The sequence below is a fragment of the Crinia signifera genome, chromosome 2, assembly GCF_055691185.1.
Source record: "Crinia signifera chromosome 2, ASM5569118v1, whole genome shotgun sequence".
NCBI classification, from domain to species: domain Eukaryota; kingdom Metazoa; phylum Chordata; class Amphibia; order Anura; family Myobatrachidae; genus Crinia; species Crinia signifera.
In genome coordinates this window covers 292,585,550-292,611,095 of record NC_139218.1, presented here as the reverse complement: position 1 = coordinate 292,611,095, position 25,546 = coordinate 292,585,550, and the positions used below count along the sequence as shown (strand labels likewise).

The 25,546-nt window shown below is 42.1% G+C and overlaps 1 protein-coding gene across 3 annotated transcripts in view; it reads left to right on the top strand.

Moving 5' to 3' along the window:
- Positions 1-25,546, top strand: part of NDFIP2 (Nedd4 family interacting protein 2) — a 93,932-nt gene that overhangs the window by 48,104 nt on the left and 20,282 nt on the right. The window contains exons 4-6 of one of the 3 annotated variants that reach the window (XM_083168807.1): positions 5,135-5,227; positions 15,345-15,432; positions 24,614-24,738. In XM_083168807.1, the coding sequence (XP_083024933.1) occupies positions 5,135-5,227; positions 15,345-15,432; positions 24,614-24,738 (306 nt within the window). The remainder of the gene's footprint in view (positions 1-5,134; positions 5,228-15,344; positions 15,433-24,613; positions 24,739-25,546) is intronic. The other 2 variants (XM_083168808.1, XM_083168809.1) reach the window with 2 other exon arrangements.

The window sequence follows — 25,546 nt, the reverse complement described above, 5'->3', positions numbered from 1 at the left end:
AGATGAATTCCCTGAGGGGTGTAGTTTTCAAAATGGGGTGACTTGTGGGGGGGTTCCACTGTATTGGTGCTTGGGGGGTCTTGCTAATGCGACATAGCACCCACCAAAATTCCACCAGAATTTGTGCTGCAAACTCCAAATATCACTCCTTCCCTTCTGAGTCCTGCCACTTTTTGGTCACACATGAGGCATTGCCGTACTCGGGAGAAATTGGGGCACAGATTTTGGGGTGCTTTGTCTCCTTCATTCCTTGTGAAAATGAAATATTTTGAGCCAGAACTGCATTTTTGTGTAAAAAAATGTAATTTTTCATTTTCACTGCCCACTTGTATCAAAATTGGTGAAACCCCTGGGGGTTTGAAATGTACACTATACCCCTAGATGAATTCCCTGAGGGGTGTAGTTTGCAAAATGGGGTGACTTGTGGGGGGGTTCCACTGTATTGGTGCAACATAGCACCCACCATTCATTCCACCAGAATCTGTGCTGCAAAATCCAAAAATCACTCCTTCCCTTCTGAGTCCTGCCATGCACCCAACTGGTATTTTTTGGTCACATGTGAGGCATTGCCGTACTCGGGAGAAATTGGGGCACAGATTTTGGGGTGCTTTTTCTCCTTCATACCTTCTGAAAATGAAAAATTTTGAGCCAGAACTGCATTTTTGTGTAAAAAATGTAATTTTTCTTTTTCACTGCCCACTTGTATCAAAATTGGTGAAACCCCTGGGGGTTTTAAATGTACACTATACCCCTAGATGAATTCCCTGAGGGGTGTAGTTTGCAAAATGGGGTCACTTGTGGGGGGGTTCTACTGTATTGGTGCTTGGGGGGTCTTGCTAATGCGACATAGCACCCACCAAAATTCCACCAGAATCTGAGCTGCAAAATCCAAAAATCACTCCTTCCCTTTTGAGTCCTGCCATGCACCCAACTGGTATTTTTTGGTCACATGTGAGGCATTGCCGTACTCGGGAGAAATTGGGGCACAGATTTTGGGGTGCTTTTTCTCCTTCATACCTTCTGAAAATGAAAAATTTTGAGCCAGAACTGCATTTTTGTGTAAAAAATGTAATTTTTCATGTTCACTGCCCACTTGTATCAAAATTGGTGAAACCCCTGGGGGTTTGAAATGTACACTATACCCCTAGATGAATTCCCTGAGGGGTGTAGTTTGCAAAATGGGGTGACTTGTGGGGGGGTTCCACTGTATTGGTGCTTGGGGGGTCTTGCTAATGCGACATAGCACCCACCAAAATTCCACCAGAATCTGAGCCACAAAATCCAAAAATCACTCCTTCCGTTCTGAGTCCTGCCATGCACCCAACTGGTATTTTTTGGTCACATGTGAGGCATTGCCGTACTCGGGAGAAATTGGGGCACATATTTTGGGGTGCTTTTTCTCCTTCATACCTTCTGAAAATGAAAAATTGTGAGCCAGAACTGCATTTTTGTGTAAAAAAATGTAATTTTTCATTTTCACTGCCCACTTGTATCAAAATTGGTGAAACCCCTGGGGGTTTGAAATGTACACTATACCCCTAGATGAATTCCCTGAGGGGTGTACTTTGCAAAATGGGGTGACTTGTGGGGGGGTTCCACTGTATTGGTGCTTGGGGGGTCTTGCTAATGCGACATAGCACCCACCAAAATTCCACCAGAATCTGAGCTGCAAAATCCAAAAATCACTCCTTCCCTTCTGAGTCCTGCCATGCACCCAACTGGTATTTTTTGGTCACATGTGAGGCATTGCCGTACTCGGGAGAAATTGGGGCACAGATTTTGGGGTGCTTTTTCTCCTTCATACCTTCTGAAAATGAAAAATTTTGAGCCAGAACTGCATTTTTGTGTAAAAAATGTAATTTTTCTTTTTCACTGCCCACTTGTATCAAAATTGGTGAAACCCCTGGGGGTTTTAAATGTACACTATACCCCTAGATGAATTCCCTGAGGGGTGTAGTTTTCAAAATGGGGTGACTTGTGGGGGGGTTCCACTGTATTGGTGCTTGGGGGGTCTTGCTAATGCGACATAGCACCCACCAAAATTCCACCAGAATCTGAGCCGCAAAATCCAAAAATCACTCCTTCCGTTCTGAGTCCTGCCATGCACCCAACTGGTATTTTTTGGTCACATGTGAGGCATTGCCGTACTCGGAAGAAATTGGGGCACATATTTTGGGGTGCTTTTTCTCCTTCATACCTTCTGAAAATGAAAAATTGTGAGCCAGAACTGCATTTTTGTGTAAAAAAATGTAATTTTTCATTTTCACTGCCCACTTGTATCAAAATTGGTGAAACCCCTGGGGGTTTGAAATGTACACTATACCCCTAGATGAATTCCCTGAGGGGTGTACTTTGCAAAATGGGGTGACTTGTGGGGGGGTTCCACTGTATTGGTGCAACATAGCACCCACCATTCATTCCACCAGAATCTGTGCTGCAAAATCCAAAAATCACTCCTTCCCTTCTGAGTCCTGCCATGCACCCAACTGGTATTTTTTGGTCACATGTGAGGCATTGCCGTACTCGGGAGAAATTGGGGCACAGATTTTGGGGTGCTTTTTCTCCTTCATACCTTCTGAAAATGAAAAATTTTGAGCCAGAACTGCATTTTTGTGTAAAAAAATGTAATTTTTCATTTTCACTGCCCACTTGTATCAAAATTGGTGAAACCCCTGGGGGTTTGAAATGTACACTATACCCCTAGATGAATTCCCTGAGGGGTGTAGTTTGCAAAATGGGGTGACTTGTGGGGGGGTTCCACTGTATTGGTGCTTGGGGGGGTCTTGCTAATGCGACATAGCACCCACCAAAATTCCACCAGAATCTGAGCTGCAAAATCCAAAAATCACTCCTTCCCTTTTGAGTCCTGCCATGCACCCAACTGGTATTTTTTGGTCACATGTGAGGCATTGCTGTACTCGGGAGAAATTGGGGCACAGATTTTGGGGTGCTTTGTCTCCTTCATACCTTCTGAAAATGACAAATTTGGAGCCAGAACTGCATTTTTGTGTAAAAAAAATAATTTTTCATTTTCACTGCCCAGTTGTACCACAATTGGTGAAACCCCTGCGGGTTTGAAATGTACACTATACCCCTAGCTGAATTCCCTGAGGGGTGTAGTTTGCAAAATGGGGTCACTTGTGGGGGGGTTCCTAACTTTTAGCATGTTATGGTGCCTAGAAACCTACATGGTGCCTAAAAAATAATCTCATAAAAAGGAGGCTCCAAAATCAAGTAGGTGCTCCTTCTATTATGAAGCCTGTGGTTTGGTCACCGTGCACACTAGGGCCACATATAGGATATTTATGAAAACAAAAGAATTGGGGGAATCAATTTTTAGTCACATTTCTCTAGTAAAATGTACTGTGTTCCTTAGAAAAATGTATTAAAATTGCAAATCTGCAAAAAAAAAGAAATTTTGAAATTTCACCTACACTTTGTTTTAATTCCTGTGAAACACCTAAAGGGTTAACAAACTTCCAAAATGCTGTTTTGAATACTGTGAGGGGTGCAGTTTTTGAAATGGCATCATTTATGGGGGTGTCTCACATACAAGTCCCTCAAAGTCACATCAGAACTGAACTGGTCCCTAAAAAAATCAGTGTTTGAAATTTTCTTGAAAATTTGAGAATTTGCTATTCATATTGTAAGCCTCCTAGTGTCCCAAAAAATTAAAAGGAAGTTGAAATAATGATGTCAACATAAAGTAGACATATGGTCTATGTTAGTTATTCACTATTTTGAGTGGTAAGATTATTTGTCTCACAAGCAGAAAATTTAACATTTTGCAAATCGCTAAATTTTCCATTTTTTCACGATATTTTGGTATTTTTCACAAAAAAACACAGACTGTATCGACGAAAATTTACCACTAACTTGAAGTACAATGTGTCACGAAAAAACAATCTCAAAATCACTGGGATAAGTAAAAGCAAAAAAAAGTTATCCCCACTTAAGTGAGACATGTCAGAATTGAAAAAAAGGGCTCTGTCAGGAAGGCAAAAACAGGCTCTGTCAGGAAGGGGTTAACCATGCTGTTCTCATATGTGTTTCCCTTGACTCAGTTGGAGTTATGCAGCACATAACTCTGTTATCTTGTAATGTTGTTTTATGTCATGTGAGAGAACAGTACTTACTTCTATCTTGTTCTATTTGCCCATTTCAGCACACAAGAAGTGTTGTTGGACATTTTAAGTATGTGGGCCAAGCTCAATTACACAGTATGAGATACTTTCCTCTAGTGTGAGATAATGAGCAGCGTTTGATGAGCCCGAGTGCTTTAGAGCTTTTACAAATTCAAAATGAAAGCTGCTACAGTCAGTTATGCTCAGTCACAGTTTAGTTTTAACACATTTGATAGTCATATGCTTTCTTATTTATTAGATTGCTTTTGTGTTTTTTTTTTACTTGTTTTTTTTTATGGCAAACTAGTCCAAATCATATGTTCAATCAAAGTGTTTAATGTATACATGGCCTATATAGTGTTCTACTTTGTAGACCTTTTTCTATTTATGTGTTTAGGACTTTTTTTTTCATCTGCCACATTATTTACTTATTTTGTTGTTGGAATAGATAACTCTTTATGCAAATATTTTAACCTGCCGATGCACCATCATAAAAATCATTCTGCCTTTATAATGATGGATGGATCAAATTTTGGTTCGGCAGCCATTAACTGTATGAAGTTGTGCACATGGTCACCAGCTGACCCCACACCATGCAGTGATTTCATTGATCAAATCAGCAACTTTACTTTTGGCTGTACAATTGCAGGTCGAGGTTGATACAAATTAGCATAGCTAGCCCAAAAAGAATGGTGATTGGCGAAGGGTCCGCTGTCATGATCAACAGAGAATGCTTTGGCTACCTCTGCCCAAGGATAGGAGATGTACTGTAGTTCTGCATCTATACTTATCCATTCTCTACGATGACCGTTTTGTGCAGTCACTATGCAGTATGAAAGTTTTACCATGTTGAAATTGTGACTTTTTCTTTTGCAAATTATTTTCACATTTTCTGAAGAATTGCTTCCATAACTGTATTATAACTTAATTTGATTGTGAAATTAAAGGCAGAGAAACTGGTAAAAATGTTGACTTTCTTCTTGGCCGATGACCTAACACCTCTGCTTCAGTCTTTGTTTTGTGTCTTTGTTTTTCATGCTAAGCACGGCCAAATTAGAGAGTCTAGAAGTCTGTTTGATGAAATATTCCTCAGCCCTTCAGAGGTATGGAACAAATTTTAGACTTTGATATCTATGTGTTTCATGCTGAGATGTGAACTTTTCTTCCTGTTTCCCTCCGTTATTAGGATCTTGGGTGATAAATCGTCCTCTGCACATTGCAGCAGGCTGATGCTGTACTTTGTCATGCCACTGTTTAAGATTCTGTATTTTTCCTTCAGTATAAGGAAATGTATGTGCTGTACAGTGAGTTAGTGAATCACACAATTTAAATGATGACCTCTTGATGGTCTTTAAGCAACACCAATTTTAATCTGATTTATGAGGATGGTAAAAACAATCCTGATCTACGTGTGTAAAACACAGAATTATATTTAGTATATTGAGTTCTGTGTGTATATAAAAGCATTTATATTGCTTAAGGGACACTCCTCAGGATTTTTAGAATAGCTTGACTCATTTTTTTATTTTAGCCAAACAATAATTTTATTTTTTAAGGACTTTTTCCAACATTTCTCAATACATTCATCTAATCTATACATTTTAGCTCTTATGTACAATTTTCATGTGGGCATTTTCGATGGGGTGGCACCTGCTTCCATTCTGAAAAGTGTTTTTTATTTTTTTTATTTTTAGAGTTCCAAAGCAGGGTCCTGTGTCCACTAAAGCAGATTTACGGCCTCTACAATGGAGATACGAGGGCCAACCTAAGTAATCTTATGGCCAATGGTTTTACAGATAATCCAGTGTTTCTTCTTAGGATGCACCACTTGTGATGTCTGCAGAAGGCATGTATTTTCCGTAGATGTCTCCTGTAGCATTACCGTATTAGACCAGAACGATGTGAACTACGTCCATCTCTGAATCTGGCCCCATGTTTTTTGACCATAAGTACTCCTTTGTGATGGAAACATACTTCATGGCATGGACAAAAATCAGGGGATACTTTACCTAATAGAATAACTTTTTGAGGCAATCGCTGTAAGCAAGCAATATATGTATCTCTCAATGAGACTTGTGCACTGTCGAAAGGTAGTGTAATAGGTCAACACCAAAAGCTCGACATCTACAAGGTCGACATTGATAAAACGTCAACATGTTCAAGGTTTACACAAGCAAAATGTTGACATGGAAAAGGTGGACATCAGTTTGGTCAGTGTTGACCTTGTGTATGTCGACATTTTGTCAATGTCTACATTGTACACGTCAACCTGTTGACTGTCGACAGAGACTTTGTCTGTCACCCATCCAAATACCCTTCCGGAGCGAACTGCTCCAGCTGTCTCCAGATTACATGTTTCAACTCTTTCCATAGACGTTCAATAGGATTCCAAACAGAGCTCATTGGAGGGCATTTCAGAATAGTCCATTGTTTTTGTTTGTATCCCTTCTTGAGCGCTTCTATATCTGTGTTTTGGGTCATTATCCTGTTGCAGCCCCAACACGTAACGGAGTCTTTTCCATTTTTCACACTAGGCGCTGTATTCTTTTCTATGTAAGCTTCACTTTTATTCCATCTCTTATTTTAGCGCTAATGTTATTTACCACATAAGCTCCAGTTTTCACTTCTCTGTCCAAAGGACTTTATGCCAGAAGCATTGTGGCTTGTCATTCTGCATTGTAGCATATATCAGCTTTTTTTATGCTGCAATTTTCAAATGTGGAGCGCTCACGTGTCGTCTTCCATAAAGCTCATTGGGGCAGATGTATTAAGCTTTAACAAGTGATAAATGCAAGGGTGATAAAGAGAGATAAACATCCAGCCAATCACCTCCTAACTGCCATGTTACAGGCTGTGTTTGAAAAAAGTCAGTAAGGAGCTGATTGGCTGGACGTTTATCTCTCTTTATCACCCTTGAATTTTTCTCTTGTTAAGGCTTAATACATCTGCCCCTCTGTTACTCTGTTACTTAAAAAGCGCTGGATGGTTTGATTAGATACTGATTGTATACATTGACATTGAAGTTCAGCTTATATCCCTTAGGAAGCCATATAAGATGAACTTTCCTTAGCTCACTTTCTTCCTTACTTACTATCTTTCTTTTTAATTTGTGGTAAATTTTCCTCTTGCAGCGACCTGCACAGTGGTTGGCTTCAGTCTCCTGGACTTGCAATTTTTAAATATTTCCAACTGTAGTGACAAGAACATAAAGCTGTTTTTTTTAACATGTTTGTCTATATAATTTTCTTCCTGAACTCTTCAGACCACTCTCTTCTTTGCTTTTTCTGGTCCATGTTCACTGTGGTGCACATGGTGATACCAAACAGCAGAGTGATTACTTTTCTCTATTTCATTTGAATGACTAATAGGAAGGTTGAAGATATGTGTGATGCTAATTTAAAAAGCCTTTAGTTTAAAATATCGCTATAATCCAATTCTCTCTTAAGCTGGGAACACAAAATTTTAAATGATGTGGCCAGGGCCGGTGCAAGGCATCTAGGCGCCCTAGGCAAACCTACAGGATACCGCCCCCCCCCCCCCAATAGAGGCAGGAAGCACCACCGTGTAAAAAAGAAATAGCTGCCATTGACACCCAACCCCCCCCTGAGATCCCTGTATAACCTGTACTTGCAGCATCATGTCCATCACAGCCAAACATCCCTTCTGTTTCTGTGCTTCCACCAGCCCAGGTGGTCTGTGATGTCCCACTACCATGAGTAAAGTAATGATAGGGGAGGGATCGATGTCGGTGGTTGGAGGGAAGTGCTGTACTAGGGTGGTGCTTGCGCTCCCCTTGACTGCTCATCTCCTCCTGTGTTGCAGGCGCTGCCATGGTGCAGTGATCCTAACAAAGAAGCATTTCACTGGAGGGATCATTGGCATGCTGCGGTTCCCCTGTGTTCCTGGACATGGGGCCCTATTCAGACCTGTTCACTAGGCTGTGTATGTTCGCAGCCTAGCGAATGTGATTGCCTCCCAATGGCCGAACGCCGGTCGCTGACTATCCAATGATTTTTCCTTTATTCGTGGATAAAAGTAAGTCTATACTTTATTTTATCCTGGCCGGAGATGGCCAAAAAGGAGGTGGGCACTGACGTCAGCCGCCCACCCCACGCAGGCAACGACATGCCAGCGATCACAGGGGAACTCCCAGCGATTTTATGCTGGGCATTTCCCTGCTACCGCCCTCTGCCCTTCCCAGCCAGTCTGAATGCCTCGGCGAGTGTGATACTCACCGAAGGCATTTGCACAGGGATTTGCACATGTGCATATTCGCGCATGCGCAGATCCCCATCGGAAACGGGGCCAAATTCGTCCCCATCGGATCAGGTCTGAATCAGGCCCATGCTACAGTCTGTAACACCTTCATGGTGGTCCTGGGTGCAGGGGAGCTGCAGTCACTTACACATACACACACACACTGACACACACACTGATACATACTGTACACACACATATACACTGGCACACACACACACATATACACTGGCACATACACATACGCTGACAAACCTTACCTTCCACTTCTGGCTGGGATACTTTGCTCCATCTTGATGACTCCCTCCATCATGACAGGGGTCCATGTTATGGCTGCAGAGCCACCTGCAGCAGCCAGTCATAGGGGAGCAGCAGAGGCAGAGCTGCACCAGGTCCAGGCAAAGAGGAGGCGTGGCCTAATCACGGACCCTCGTGGCCACGCCCCCCTTTGGAAAAAACCCTCCCGTGCACCCATGATCAAGCCGGCTGGGAGAGGACAGGGGAAGCAGAAGCGCAGGACCTGACAGGCGCAGACTGAGGAGTCAGCGTAAAACTGCCACTGCCCCTGTCAAGGTGAGCCAGCCCTAGTCTGCATATGCCTAGGGCCGGCTCTGCAGTCCACACTGTGTGAGTAGACTAGCGTGCCACTGTCTCAGGTTCTCAGAGGAGAACAGCGGGTGGGAGGAGGCGGGGGCCGGCCACTATGTCTGACTGCACTGCAGTGCAGCCAATAGCAGGGACTTTACTGGGCTGACGCCGGCTACTGCTCAGCGTCTGAGCCTGAGGTGAGCTGCCGGCCGCCTGCTTGTAGTGCAGGCCCACCTCCGCTCAGCTGTATATTTATGCTCTGTGCTGTCCCGGCTGCCTAATTCGGCCACAGTAGCAGCGGCCTCCCGGGAAAGTTCCCGCTAAATAGAATGGCCAATCCACGCCTGCGGGCGGGCTCCGGCGGGGGGGACAGGGTGGGGGAATAGCTGCACACTTCTCTGTAGAAGTCCTGCAGGCAGCTTGCTTCTTCTCTCCTCTGCAGACTGCGGTAGCGACGTAGCTTCCTGCTGCTGCTTCTGCTACTGCTGCTGGCCGGCTCACTACCGCCCTCCAGTGGCCGGCGCCCTAGGCAAATGCCTAACCTTGCCTAGTGGTGGCGCCGGCCCTGGATGTGGCAGATTATAATGGTGTGGGGCATTCAAATTGTTCACATTTTCCAGTGTGTACGCATTACCATGCAATCCCAATCGTTGTTCATCGCATCTTCAAGTTGGTCATGCATGCAGTTCAATCTGATGATCCCACCAGCAATATTCAGCATATCATGCAGTGATTATGGAAGATCTACATATACTGAACATCTATGCTATATAATGCATGAGCTCCATGTGACTGTAGCACAGGGCATCTGTTTTGCAACTTTTTTTTACGATAAAATGCATCTTATTTGCAAAACGGAGCAAGCAGCTTCAGTGGATGAAAATTATATACACCATGCCTTTATTCAGTGTGTGTGTGACTGCAGCTGCATTCATGTTTTCCATGGAAACACTAATGTTCCATTTCTTAGTTAGAAACAGATGCAGACACACACTGAATATAGGTATAACCAGTGCTCGCAGTGGAAATTTAAAAGTTGGGGTATGGAGAAATAAAGGAAGTAGTTATGTGTGCTACAGAAAAGGGGTGTGGCCACTTGAAAGGGGTGTGTCTAAGTGTAGTGTACCACACCACATACCCCTTATACACATTATACACCACAATTGTTGGACACCTTATACTATCTAGTACTAGTGCCCCTTACACATTATGCAACACGGTGCAAGCCAAAATTCAAGGACAGCGAGAGAGAGAGGGAGAGAGAGAGAACGCTCCCTGCTTTCTCTCTCTCTCCCTCTCTCTCTCGCTGTAGGAGAGAAAATGGCAGTAGTGTATGATTATCTTACCTTAGGCTGTGATCTGCAGCCTGGAGAAGGAGGCTGGGTTTGATGGCGGTGGTGCGGTGGAGACCGCTGGGTTCAGCGGCAGTGCAGAGGAGGCTATAGTCCGTAGCAGCTGGTGGGCAGAGGAGGCTGTAATCGACGGTGCAGAGGATGCTGTGGTCGGCAGTAGAGGCTGTGATCTGTGGCAGTTTGGAGGAGTAGGATGCTGCGGTCGGCGGTGCGGAGGAGGCTGTGGTTGGAACAGAGTGAGTGAAAGCAGTGACATGGGGATAGGGAGAGTGATGAACATGACAGAGAAAGTGGCAGGCAGTGGGTGACAAGGAGAGGGAAGCAGAGGCCGAGAGTGATGGACAGAGGGTGACAAGCAGAGGGCGACAGTGACATGGTAATCGAGAGGGAGAGAGTGACAGAGATTGGTTGACAAGCAGTGAATGACACTGAGAGGGCAACAGAGATAGGCAGAGAGTGATGGAGATGAATGACAAGCTGTGGGTGACAAGGAAAGGGTAACGTGGAGGCAGAGAGTGATGGTGATAGGGTGACAGGGAGAGAGTAACGGAGAGGCAGAGCGTGACAGAGATAGGGTGACAAGCAATGGGAGACAGGAAAGAAAGTCTGAATTGGAACAGCTGGAGACTGGAAGGGTTGGAGATAGCTCAGTGCGAGCCCGCAACAAGGGGGACCGGGACGGAGGATGCTCCCACCTGTGAAGTGTAAAGGTGCAAAGCAGATGTCCAGTGCTACTAGAAATGCTATTTAAAGGAGGCTAGATGTATGTGGACATATCTGTGTACCTGTATCTGATCTATCAAATGCCAGAATGACGCATGATCTATCATGCGTCACTTGTAAGATCGCAGAGAGTGCAACGTTATATTGTTCAACCAGAAGGTCAAGGGAAATTGGGGGTTACCTACAAATCTATCTTGGCCATTTTAGAATGGAGAATAAGCAATAATGTATCTCTTTTCACAGTTTAATATCTTTATTCTGTGACTATAGCTTTTAATGTCATCACTTTGCTGTGCTAATGAAGCCTTGTTTTAATGAGCTCTAAAGGTTCCAACAAATTGGTCCGTCTGTATTCTAATTGCATTGCTGATAAGAATACATATTGTGTAATCACATATAAATCTAACTAACAAGAGTAAACACTCCATAGCTTCCACACATTTGTTTACTTAGACTTTGACCATTATTAGAAAATGCTTATGGAGAAAGGTAATCAGGTGTGTGAGCTATCTTTTCCCAACAGTACCACCTTGCATGTTATGTAATGCCACTTTCACACAGAAATATCCCTAAATCACAGCCATTGAATACTGGGTCATTTTGCCATTCTCAGCCTGATTTCCCCTCCCCCATCACACAGGAAAGCAAATTACCAGGTCAAGCATTTCTACCAGGTAAAAACCAGGGTTGAAGATTATAATTACATTTTATTTATAAGGCACCACAGCGCGATACATAGGTCACATAATTAAAACAATACAGGGTACATAGGACTAAACAGCTGAGATATAGGGAAGTGGAGGAGCTGTCTGCATGTTACCAGGGTCAAGTTGTCAGCGGTATAAAGCAATGAACACAAGTGAGAAAGGTATGGATCCTAGGTTGGTGAGAGAGCTGTAATTGATGTGCGAGAGAAGAGGGTTGTGAGAACAGGAGGGAAGAGGGCCCTGCTCCAAGAAGCTTACAGTCTAGAGGCAGGGGAGACAGACAGGCAACATGAGGTGCAGTTAAGGCAGCCTGAAGGCAAGAAGTGAGCATTTAAGGGATGGCCAGGACATAAAGTGGTAGGTAGGGATTGCGGCCTCGGTACTAGGTTATGCAGGAAGGTATGGTATGCTTTGATCTGACAATATTGACCCTTCTACACAAGGAAAGGACCCATGTTAGACAGCACATTAGCAGGTAGAAATGTTTGGTATAAGTAATGCATATGATCAGATGACCCTTCTAGTTTTTACTCCAATTATTTCATATTATGGCTGATACTGAGTTGTAGTCCAGGTGGCTGTAGTTGTGGGCAGCCATGGAAGCCTGAGTTACTCCCTTATTCTAATACATGAAAACGAGTTTGCCAGTGGGAAGCCAAGCCACCCACTGATTTTATGCCATCTGCCGCACAGTCGTCCTTACTACCTGCACTTTCACCAGCTAGGTACAAGAGATCCATCAGGAGCAGCCTTACCTTCCCTGTATGCATGACTTGTGTGAAGCTTTAGATACACGCCCACGACACTCCCACACATCAGTACCATTCTCATCACTCGCATTGTTGCTGCCTAGTTCTTGCCCCAATAATACCCAATATCATAAAAAGACAAATCCACAAAGTTCTATTTGACTTTGTATAGGACGAGTATCCGCAAAAAGTCTGAACTCTTTATCTACAGTACATGCGTGTATACATACTTGTATATATTCAACAGCAGCACTACTGTAGTATAGTAACAGTCTGTGTTTAACTTGAGAAAGGGTCCAGATGACCCAAAACCTACCTACTGTTTATTACATATTACTTGAATTACGCTGCTTTATTCGCATAGCCTACTTGTATTTTGTTAGCAGTGCCCATTTCTGTTTTTTTTTATTGAAATAGACTGCCATAGATATTTGTGTTGGAATGCTTATGAGCATCTTCCAGCCAATAACATGGCATTCTGAGCACCACGCTGCCACTCTTCTAAGCAAATGTCTGAAAATCGGTATTAAAGGAGTTGAAATCTTCTGGTCATCCTGTTATTTAAGCACTTGAATTGCAGTAGGATTAGTCTGCAAAGAGAAATAGGGCCTACACACATGCAGATATTATCGCATTTTCACCACTTACAAAATGCCCCTACATCGGTGTGTATGTGTTTGTAGGGGCTATAGCACGTCCCCACGCATTGCTGTCGCTGGCCGAGATTGATAGTCAGTGTCCATCAGTCTCGCTGGTCACCACTGTTCTCCACCAGAGAACACTGAGACTGTCAGCGCGCACTGTGTGTGGGCTGTCAGCGCTGTGTGCTGAGCGACAGCGGCGCAGCACTTTCCCAATTTAGCATAGTTAGATCACCCTACACACATCGCTATGTCTGTAGGGCCCTAAAGGGTTAAGGGAGGACAGGGGAAACATAAGTCAGCTTACCTGACAGGATTCCCTGCATCAAGATTCTGGCATCTGGATTCTGACTTCTGTCATCTGTATTTTTTCATAATGAATTATCTAGCCTGATATCTAAAGTATTTAGTCTACTTGTGTATATATAATTTATTGCTCTGTAATAAAGCATATTTTATTTTTCAGTGTATCTGTAGGTCAAATAAGAGTGTAGTGCTTTTTATAGGAAATCATCTTATTTACTTGACCGAGACTTGGAAGGTGTTTCAATAATGAAATATTGATTATATTAGAGTAACAAGAAAGTGTGGCAATTAATAACTTGCCTAGCTGATATCTAAAGCAGAATGTAAAATACCTGTGTTTGCACCCCCATAGCTAATGAGAACTAGAGTCTGTCAATGCGCTGAAGGATAGAACTGTAAACAGAAATTCTTCATGCTGTTTTGGCTGTTGATTAGCTGAATCCACCCAGTGACTGGACATCTGAACATGCCATGCTCACTTACTCATCTCCAGCCGCCACAGTATGACATGTCCCTGTGCCACATCCAGTTCTTTTAGTGACTGCCCTTAAAACTATCTGTGTTATTGAATTGCAAAGAAGGCTGGTCTGTTGAATGTATTGGGTTGAAGTATTTCTGTTAAAGTAGACGCAGCCAATGATGCTTCTGTGGACTGCTATGTGCCCCTCCATCTTTTTTTTTTTTTTAAAGCTGAAGGATTTTTTTTCTTATATTTAAATTACTAGACAGTATTTGTGGGATCACACGGTTTATTGCAGCTCACCTCTAGTAATAGAACTCTTGGGTTTTTAATAGTAAAAAAAAACTATTAAGGGGCATACACACTTAGACACGTGTGCTAAGCTATTTAGGATAGGTGATTTCCTGGTGTCCCATGGAGAGCACATACACATGCAGAGATTTGTGCTAAGCAATTTTGCTTAAGCAAAAAAAGGCCGGGTAGTGGTTCAGAATGAGAGAGCTCGGTCACTATCTTTCATTCTGTACAGAGAGATTTGCAGTCACTTGCTAAGCAATTTGACTAGATTTTGACTTACAGTGCATAGACACGGAGAGATCTGTGCTTACTTTCTAGTCAGATTGCTTAGAAAATAGTACAAAATCGCCCCCTAATTCACTTATCTTATGATTTATATTTCCGGTATACTGTTATTGCATACCACTAATAATAAAATTTGGGATAGAGAAGCTTTCCAAACAGCAGCCTAATTTAACATAATTGAATTAATAATTTAATAATTTCATTTAACCTGTTTATTGTAGGTGGGCTTAAGTGGATGAACATATTTTGGCCTATTTTAAATGCTATCTCTATTTTTTCATTTGCCTGAAGCTTTAGCTCTAGCAATATTTAAATGTCACAACGCAAATAGCAGACTTGTTCCAGAGGTAAAAACTTGCCATTCTGATTGGCTTCTGGGTGAAGACCTAATACCAGCACTAAAACTTCCATGCTGACCTCTTAGATAATTGGACCCTAGTAAAAAACAGACAACTTTGGTGACTACAGAATATTATTCAATGTTGGGTCACGGCTGTCGAGCTGGCCCGACAGCCGTGACCCTGTCCCGTTCTCAGTCTGCTCGACCGAGAAAACGCAGGCGTGATTCAATGTCCTGCCTGCCGCGGGATGAGAAGGGGGCGTGGCCGACAGCATTGAATAGGACCCCGCAGCCATCTCCCCCTTTGGCAGATTGAATATTCCCTGATATGTTAAATGTAATTCATAAAAAGCCAACTATTGGCAAATTGATATTCTTCTTTACATTTAGGCTAGATAAAATGAAGACATGTGTTAAAAGATGACTAATACCGATCACATACAATGAAAATCTTTATTATAAATTAATAATTTTGCACCTCTCATATATTTTTCTTTTTCAACTTATTAAAATAGGAAGAAGAATATCCACCAAGGGATGACTTCAGTGATGCAGACCAGCTGAGAGTGGGGAATGATGGAATCTTCATGCTGGCTTTCTTTAGTAAGTCTTCTATATCCTGTATGTTTTCCTGTAATGTTCACTTTTAGCAGCATTAAGTTGAAGTAATAATTTGCGGTAAGAGCTTCAGTTGCTCACATTGATTGGTCAAAAACGTCCTTTGCAAGGCTGCTATGGTTCGATTATAAACAAAGCCATATGTTTGTTCGCACAGCTCTGCAAATGTCCCGATACAACATCTCAATAGAATTGAGGTCAGGACTTTTAACTTGGCACATCTAAAATACAAGCGTGTTTTTTTTTGTTTTTGTTTTTTTCACTCACCATTGAATGGTTTCCCCCCATGTTCACAGCACAGAGTAAGTCTAGACTAGGCGCTACAATGGGTGTAAGTAAAAGGAGGCCGCTCCCTCCCAACAGCTAGTCAACGCCTTTGTTTTCCATGGCACTCCCACAAACCACGGCATACTGCCCCCAACGCTCAACTTGCGAGCTGGCTTTACTCGCACGTACAGCTATCACATGCGCACTGCAGACCGGGCGCATATGCAATTGTCCGATAATTGCTAGGCCTGCAAATTCACCGCTCTACGATCAGGGCTGAATCAGGCCCTTAGATTCATGTACTTGTAGATGCTTGATAGTAGCTTTGGGTGTCTTTTGATTTATCTGAGCAATGTATGATCTGCTTTTGCATTTTAATTAAATAAACAGCCACAGCATCAAATTATCATTTTCTAAATCAGAACAAGTAAGAGTTTATACTGCTTCATATGCTTCACTACATACTTTACATTTATATATTTAAGCACATAAATGTAAAATCTGTAAAGGTGCCCATACACTAGAAAGATCTGTGATCTTAAGATTTCCCTTGAAATCTTCGACAAAAGATTTTGTGCAAATAGTAACATTTTTACAAAGCTTTATCTTAAGATTTCAGAAAAATTTGAACCCCTTCGGTTGTATGCCACAAAATTTTCCAGGCTGAGCTGCAATGCTGGCACTAGCTTCCCCCGAAGATTTCCGTGCATGTCACAGACATGTAGGTGTGCACTGTCGTCGCTCCTCCAAACACACACACACATGTTGCTCATTCCACCGATTGCCTGGAAGCCCAAACACTCGAGCACCTTAACATGCCCGTGCATCCCAATACCTGAGGGCTCGAGTGCACCCAAATACCCGAGCACACAAACATGCTGAATGCGCCCAATCGGCAGAATACCCTAGCATTCAAATGCACGCCAAACGCAATCGAACACCCGATTATCCAAGCGCCCGAACACCCAAGCACCACGAACCTGAGTCCCCAAGCGCCCGAAGATGACGTGAACGCACCAACTCACAAATACCTACCCTTGCCAGAATATCCGAGCATCCAAGCTCCTGAAATGCAAAATACCAAATGCGACTAAGCATCCGAACGTGCCCAAAGTTGCCCCCGCACTTCAACCGCCTGATACCTGAGCACCCCAACTCCCAAATACCCAAACAAACGAAGACCCAAATACCTGCGTCCCAAAGATTTTCAGCTGCATCTTCTGATCTTCCCTTCAGTAGCTAAAGATCCGCGGAAGTGCGCATTGGATTGATATCATTGGCAATCGTGAATGATTTGCAGTAAAATCGGCCAAGTGATAGTATGTGGGAACCTTAGGTGAAGCATATGTAGCAGAAAACTCTTGTTCTGCTTGCGAAATTGACAGCTGTATACTGTAGAGCTGTATTTTGGAGTACTTCTCCTATTTAGAGAATTCTCATATTTATAATGAAATAGAATAGTATATACATAATGTACCAAAAGCTCTTGCTGCATTGTTTCAGTAATACAAAATAAGGTTTGCATTATACTGACATTCCTCACCGGGAAGCACCCTCAATTTAACATTTTGCAGAATAAATTTTTTTTACTTAGCCTAGCCTAGGGAGCAATCACAGTGAAATCCGTGAAGTGCATTAATGAATGCTTGATAAACTATACATGTGAACGGTTCATAATCCAATAAAGGGTAATTTGGAGATTGGTGATGTGCTGTAATTACAGGATCTGATTTTTTTTTTTTATCTGAAGTATGTCCGTTAATAGTATGCTCTAGTAGCGAGTATTTTAAAATGCAAATTGGCCAAGTAGTGTAATTCACATTAACACAGTGAAATTTTACATATCTAGTCAAAATCGCATGCAGATTGTATGCAGATCGCACAGGTTTTTTACCTTGCGTTCCTGATACGTACTCCTGTGACAGCACAAATCGGAACCCAGATAGACAGGGCAGCAATGACTATACAGGTTGAGTATCCCTTATCCAAAATGCTTGGGACCAGGAGAATTTTGGATAACGGATTATTCCGGAATATTTTAATATTTCAATGATGTATCTTGAAGTATCCTGCATTTGTTGTACATATACATCAAACACATGAAATAAACACAAATATATATTTTATTTGTGCATAAAACAAGGTTTCAAAACCTGAAACAAAGTTTGTGTACAATCTCAGGCACTGAATTTAAATGCCAAGCAATCATTGTCTTGTACATATATAGTGCCAGTTACATATCATTCCCTCAGTAGTGCTGTTACAGATGTCCCCAGTAATGCCAGTTACATATCATGTCCCCAGTAGTGCTTTTAGCTGCAATGCTGGCACTAGCTTCCCCCGAAGATTTCCGTGCATGTCACAGACATGTAGGTGTGCACTGTCGTCGCTCCTCCAAACACACACACACATGTTGCTCATTCCACCGATTGCCTGGAAGCCCAAACACTCGAGCACCTTAACATGCCCGTGCATCCCAATACCTGAGGGCTCGAGTGCACCCAAATACCCGAGCACACAAACATGCTGAATGCGCCCAATCGGCAGAATACCCTAGCATTCAAATGCACGCCAAACGCAATCGAACACCCGATTATCCAAGCGCCCGAACACCCAAGCACCACGAACCTGAGTCCCCAAGCGCCCGAAGATGACGTGAACGCACCAACTCACAAATACCTACCCTTGCCAGAATATCCGAGCATCCAAGCTCCTGAAATGCAAAATACCAAATGCGACTAAGCATCCGAACGTGCCCAAAGTTGCCCCCGCACTTCAACCGCCTGATACCTGAGCACCCCAACTCCCAAATACCCAAACAAACGAAGACCCAAATACCTGCGTCCCAAAGATTTTCAGCTGCATCTTCTGATCTTCCCTTCAGTAGCTAAAGATCCGCGGAAGTGCGCATTGGATTGATATCATTGGCAATCGTGAATGATTTGCAGTAAAATCGGCCAAGTGATAGTATGTGGGAACCTTAGGTGAAGCATATGTAGCAGAAAACTCTTGTTCTGCTTGCGAAATTGACAGCTGTATACTGTAGAGCTGTATTTTGGAGTACTTCTCCTATTTAGAGAATTCTCATATTTATAATGAAATAGAATAGTATATACATAATGTACCAAAAGCTCTTGCTGCATTGTTTCAGTAATACAAAATAAGGTTTGCATTATACTGACATTCCTCACCGGGAAGCACCCTCAATTTAACATTTTGCAGAATAAATTTTTTTTACTTAGCCTAGCCTAGGGAGCAATCACAGTGAAATCCGTGAAGTGCATTAATGAATGCTTGATAAACTATACATGTGAACGGTTCATAATCCAATAAAGGGTAATTTGGAGATTGGTGATGTGCTGTTGGTGATGTGCTGTAATTACAGGATCTGATTTTTTTTTTTTATCTGAAGTATGTCCGTTAATAGTATGCTCTAGTAGCGAGTATTTTAAAATGCAAATTGGCCAAGTAGTGTAATTCACATTAACACAGTGAAATTTTACATATCTAGTCAAAATCGCATGCAGATTGTATGCAGATCGCACAGGTTTTTTACCTTGCGTTCCTGATACGTACTCCTGTGACAGCACAAATCGGAACCCAGATAGACAGGGCAGCAATGACTATACAGGTTGAGTATCCCTTATCCAAAATGCTTGGGACCAGGAGAATTTTGGATAACGGATTATTCCGGAATATTTTAATATTTCAATGATGTATCTTGAAGTATCCTGCATTTGTTGTACATATACATCAAACACATGAAATAAACACAAATATATATTTTATTTGTGCATAAAACAAGGTTTCAAAACCTGAAACAAAGTTTGTGTACAATCTCAGGCACTGAATTTAAATGCCAAGCAATCATTGTCTTGTACATATATAGTGCCAGTTACATATCATTCCCTCAGTAGTGCTGTTACAGATGTCCCCAGTAATGCTAGTTACATATCATGTCCCCAGTAGTGCTTTTAGCAAAAAAAAAAAAAAATGTTGTTCACTTTCTGGAATGTATGGTTTTCGGAATAATTCGGATACGGGATACTCAACCTGTATAGTGCAAATCTAATGCAGATTGTATGAATTGTATGTAAATAGTACAGAGTTAGCAAAGATTTCAAAGAACTGGAATCTTAAATTGCATAGCAAGGGATTCTCACCGTAAAGTTAGAAAAGAGCCCACACAATCTCTAATCTATACCGAGGCATACCTTGTGTCCATGGCACCAGGAGCAAGCGCATACTGCAGTAACCTGCTAGAACTGGCGTGGGGTAAAGGGAATGATAGGGGCACTAAAAATCATAATTAACTTACAAAAAGTTTCAGTACATTCTGTCTGGTGCTCAGTGCTGAACTCCACCAATCAATTTTTGTTCCCAGTGCTGCCGCATCAAGCATATGGACACATTACATTAGGCTGCATGCCCATTGCTTTACTGTAACAGTCCAAGTACTAACGTTTCCTGTAATCGGTGACCAGAGCACTGTCTTAAAAATTGTGATGTGAGCCCTATAGTGCAGATTTAATTAGCTGCGAAAATGGCGGTTAACTTTGGCGAGCTTATTGCAGAAGGACATTTTTTTCACTGTGAGGAATGTAGAGTAAAGTCACCCTCTAGTGGTGCTTTCGCCTATTACAGGCTATAAAACAATGGGAACTGTGTGCATTGTTCAGTCATCTGATTAGCTGTCAGTGCTGTGTATAGGTACACTGTGATACTAAATACATTGGCAGTATAAAATATACAATTTCCTTTCCTATATAACAATCTACTGGCTGCACTCTAAAATGGACAGATGACCTTCATAACATGGTCTTTCTCCCTAATTGTTTGGCCTGCTTTAGACCTTTATCTGGGAAAAGTCATTGGTATTCTTAACACCAGTGGGTAACATCCCAGTAGTAAATAAGGCTCATGTGTTACTGGTGTGGATGTAAATATTCTCTCTACAGTATATGAGCTGAAGAACATGTGAGTGCTACATGTACTGCATGTACTTAATGTTTACTTGACTTATAAAGTCAAATTTTTCTTCCTGTATATTCAAAAGCCATTTCTGCACCATGCCAACCTAACTGTGCCATCAGTGATGTCCATGACTTTTAAACCTGGAGTCATTTTATTAAAACACAAAGATAATTTCATATTATAAAATACTGAGGATAAAAATCGATGCAGTTATTACAAACATGACATTGCAACATTGAGAATGTACAACATATCTATGTATGAACTCCAATTTAATAAAGGTAAATGTTCTTGCAATATTATGCGTATTTTGATTTTATCTACACACTATAACATATCAATCAAGCAGAAACTTAAATTTATAAAAAATAAAAGAAATAAAAAAAGAAAAAGTAAATGTATATATAAAAGGGGGTACTTTCAGGGTAAAAATAAACAAACTCAATTTGTAAGTATGTTATCCAAACCAGTCCTGTTCCTAGGTAAAGATTATTTAGTTAAGTGGAAAGACATTCTCGCAATAATGATTTTATGTAGTATAGAGTGACCAATTCGCATCATCGCTATATAAACTGATGCAGTAAAAATGATAATTTACCCAATTATTAGTATGGGTATCCTTACCATTCAGACTGAAGCGGCATATACAGATTCAGTCCATCTAGGCCAAACCTTCTCATGTCTAGGCAACAATCCCCTGGACATATATATTTATTTTTCATGTTATATAGTGCAATTGACCAACGACCTCCAATCCGAAAAATAAGGTCCAGTCTGTGCCATCCAAGCACGTGCTAAACCTAAACTTCTTAAACAGCTTTTTTTAATTTAAATCCAAACAATCAGATCTTCCTTTCTTATGGGCCCCATACATCAGCAATCACAATTTATGGATTTTCAGATATTGGGATATTTTGGCCAGATAAATGGATTTTACAATCTATCCGACTTTGCCCACTCATTACAGACTTTTTCAGTGATCGGCAGATTTTTCCCATCTAAAAATTGCATCTTCATATCTGGAAATTGCCCCAATCGATTGTCATTTCAGCTGTTCATAATGTAAATAGATGAAGAAGACGAATTGGGAATGCCCACACATATAAAAAAGATCTGCAGATAATACCAGATTATTAAACATGTTTAAAAACCTGACTAAGCAATCGATTGGCGATTTTGATTGCCAAAAGGGGGAGCCCACACATCTAAAATTAATTGTGGCAATCATCTCCATATCTGAAAATTGTCACAATTAATTGCTGATGTATGGGGCCCTTTAGACATGATCAGACACAGATGCCACCAAGCAGTATGGGCAACTGAGATGATGAAGGAAAAGCAAATATTTACATGTTGTGATGGTTTCTAATCAGTAAGGTTATTTTTTAAATGTTTAAACAGCACCGTAGTATGCGTAGTAACAGTGTACTGTGGCATAGATGTACAATATAGTGCAAGATATCTAGTGACCGTGCAGAGAACAAAAAATGTCAGATCTGTAATTCACAGGAAGAGGAGACATTTCAGCACTTGATAAGCCTGTACAATAAGAGGGACATTTCAGCACTTGATAAGCCTGTACAATAAGAGGGAATAAGACTTGAGAGACTATTATGGTGGGGTGGTTGGTCCCTAATAATGAAGTATCCGACTCGCAGAGGTCACTAAAGTACTGGAACATTGCTGAATTGAACGGGCTTGTTTACACTGCAAGGCGAGGTAAGTGCTTATGCATGCACCAGAGAGGACCACTGCAAGGAGACAGATCAGAACGGGTTCCTCTTTACATTCAATAGAAAGGAGTTGGCCACAAAGAACTAAATCCACCTGAAGATGTAGAAAAGTTACTACTCAAAGAAGTTTTTTGGACACTGAAGTGAGTGGGCTGCTATAACAGTAAACAAAACATATAAACCAAGAAAATAGCTGCGCTCAAAGCATAACTAATGATATGTACAAGAATGAGATGTCATAAAAGGTGAACAATTTAATAGAAACACAATTGGAGCTCATTAGAAACATCCACAATTTACAATGACCTGCCCTCCTGGAGGAATTGTTGATGTCCTGAAAGGTGCTTCGTATTAGGAAATCTTCTCTGTGGTGTGCTGGACCAGCTGGATAGGCAGTCTGTGTAAATGATGGCTGTGGGTTGTAATGAAAGGTCTGGATTGACTTATTTCGCTGCCCAAATGCAACTTTATCAAAGGTGGTCTTGAGAGTGTTGTCCCTGATGATATGGGTGCAATTGCTGACACAGGCCGCACAGTGTACAGGCCATTGCAACGCTGATGCACGGTCCCGCATGTTACCATTGCCTGAATACATTTTGACTGCATGCAGTCAAAATTGAGTAAAATCGCCTGTGTTCTCACGAGAGAACACTGGTCCGCACAGATCGCTCAGCACGAAACCATTGCATGTGTGCCAATGATGTGTGCTGAGCGATCTGTGCTTAAGCATCTCGCTCAACATGGGGCTCCCATCACCCTTTGTGTTCAGGGCTTTACACTGATAGATTGTATATTCTCCTTCAGTTGGAAGAGACCTTTCCAAATCTAGACCTGATTTTTTTTATTTTGGGAATCAAGTCAGAAAGAGCAGGTAACGGTTCCTGAACAAACCACATTGCAATGCAAGGGATGCAACTACATATATTTTTTTGGCATGCAGGTTAATACTAGCAGCTTATTTTGCATGTAGAAAACAAATATTGTACAGATTTACTTTTACCCTGCAATACAAATTAAAGTTTGGACACACCCTTCTCAAATCCAAATTTTCCTGTACATGTTAAATCTGCCCCATCTGCAGTGCAACATGGTTTCGTCTAGGTGCACCAATTCTTGCTTTGAATCAGGCCCACGGTTACCTAAATTGGAGGTAGGTAGGGTGGCCAATCCCGGGATCGGGATCGGCGGGATCCCGGGATTTGGCCCCAAAATGACCGGGATTTCAATCCCGGGATTGGAGTATCCAATCCCGGGATTTTGGGATTAGACTGCGCATGCGCAGTCTAATGCCGGGCAGCGTCTGAGCACTCGCTCAGACGCTGCCCGGCTGTCCCCGTCCCGGCGTGCGGCCTGCTCAGCGTGATTAGGTCACAGGTCACGCTGCGCAGGCAGTAGCACTACATCCCCACCGTCGGATCTGCTAGCCGCCGGGCCTCCCGCAGTTGCCTGCCTCTTCACCGAAGTCGCCTGCCGCCTGCTTCCCCCGCTTGGCACTCCCCAAAAATAAGTGTGTGGCCCCGGCACCTGCTTGTCGCCAGGCCACCCGCATCACACACCGCTGCCACCTGCCCCCCTCCCCAAGAGTCAGTTAGTGTGGGGGGTACAGGGGCATTTATTTTTTTAGGCATGCCAATCCCGGGATCCCGGGAATCCCGGGATTGAGCATTTTTCAATCCCGATTCCCGGGATTGAAAAAATGCCCTGGGATTGGCATCCCTAGAGGTAGGCAATGTGTCACACTTTAGCTGCTCTGAAACTACACATCCCAGCATGCCCCACCACAATGTCAGCATTCTTTAACCGCAAAAGAGTGACCGGGTGTGCTAGGATTTGTATTTCTTTAGCAGCTGGAGTACCACACATTGCCTGCTCCTGTGCTACATCTGTTGGAAAGTCCAGCTTTGTGAGATGTAGAGGGGAAATCAATCACATGCCATCTGCTGGGTTCTACTGCATACATGTAATTATTTGCTTTCATACATACGGTAGCCAAACCTCATGCATTTTCTGGTAGTGCACGATGGAAGGGGCCCCAAAAGCACATCACTACGTGTAAGGAATCAAATCAACCCCCTATATTTGAATCCACTTATTTTAAGAATGTCATACAATCATTTGTCCTTGTACATGTTTTATTGTATATCATCCTCATGATCTAGTGGCCACCTATTAAGTTATTCCTCTCTTTCTAGTGGCATTCATTTTCAACTGGATTGGGTTCTGTTTGTCCTTCTGTATAACCAACACAATTGCAGGACGTTACGGAGCAATCTGTGGATTTGGATTATCACTTATCAAATGGATTTTAATTGTGCGGGTAAGTGGTTTTTGTGTGTGTATGGAGGGCTTTGCTGTGTATTTACAATTTCTGTTGGTGAATTTGTTACTCATCCACATGCTACTTTATGTAGTTTTGTTTACAAAATGCTGCAGTCTTTATATGACAGTAATGAGTATCTGCTTCATACACTTACAGGTAATACATCTTTTCTGCCACTGGGTGTCACTGTTGCACCAATCATCTCACCGTGGTTTCTTATTTCTTTTCTTTTTCTCTTCAGTGTTCTGGAAAAGTCTGTACTTAGGCATGAAAATGGCAGGGGTTTAGCTAGGATTGAAGCATGTATGCACTGTCTATACAAATATGCTTGTCCTATTTTGATTATGAAACTTTTATTGGATAAGCTGTTTGTCCTTGCACACAATATGCCAAGGCAATTGGCATTATAGTGAAAGCACTTATATAGATGCGAGTTGTTATTATTATGCAATGTATCTCATTTTTTTCCCCAATGCACTGATATTGCCTGTTATTAATGCAATGTATAACATTAAGGTTGACAGAAAGACCGGCAGCAGTTCCAGCATGTAAGGATTAGAGTTTGCTATTATATTGAAAAAGTTTCAATAGATTATATTAAATATACATAATATAGATCTAGCCACACTCGTTGAGTATTTGCCATGTCGCACGTGTGACATGAGGGCAAAAGGCGCAAACATGCCCTCACGCTCCCGCGGCTCAATGAAAAGCATAAGACCGCACACAGCGTAATATATCAGAGTTGCTGGGGCAATGAGCATGGCTATATATGTACATGATACATTTTTCTGCCCACGACTGT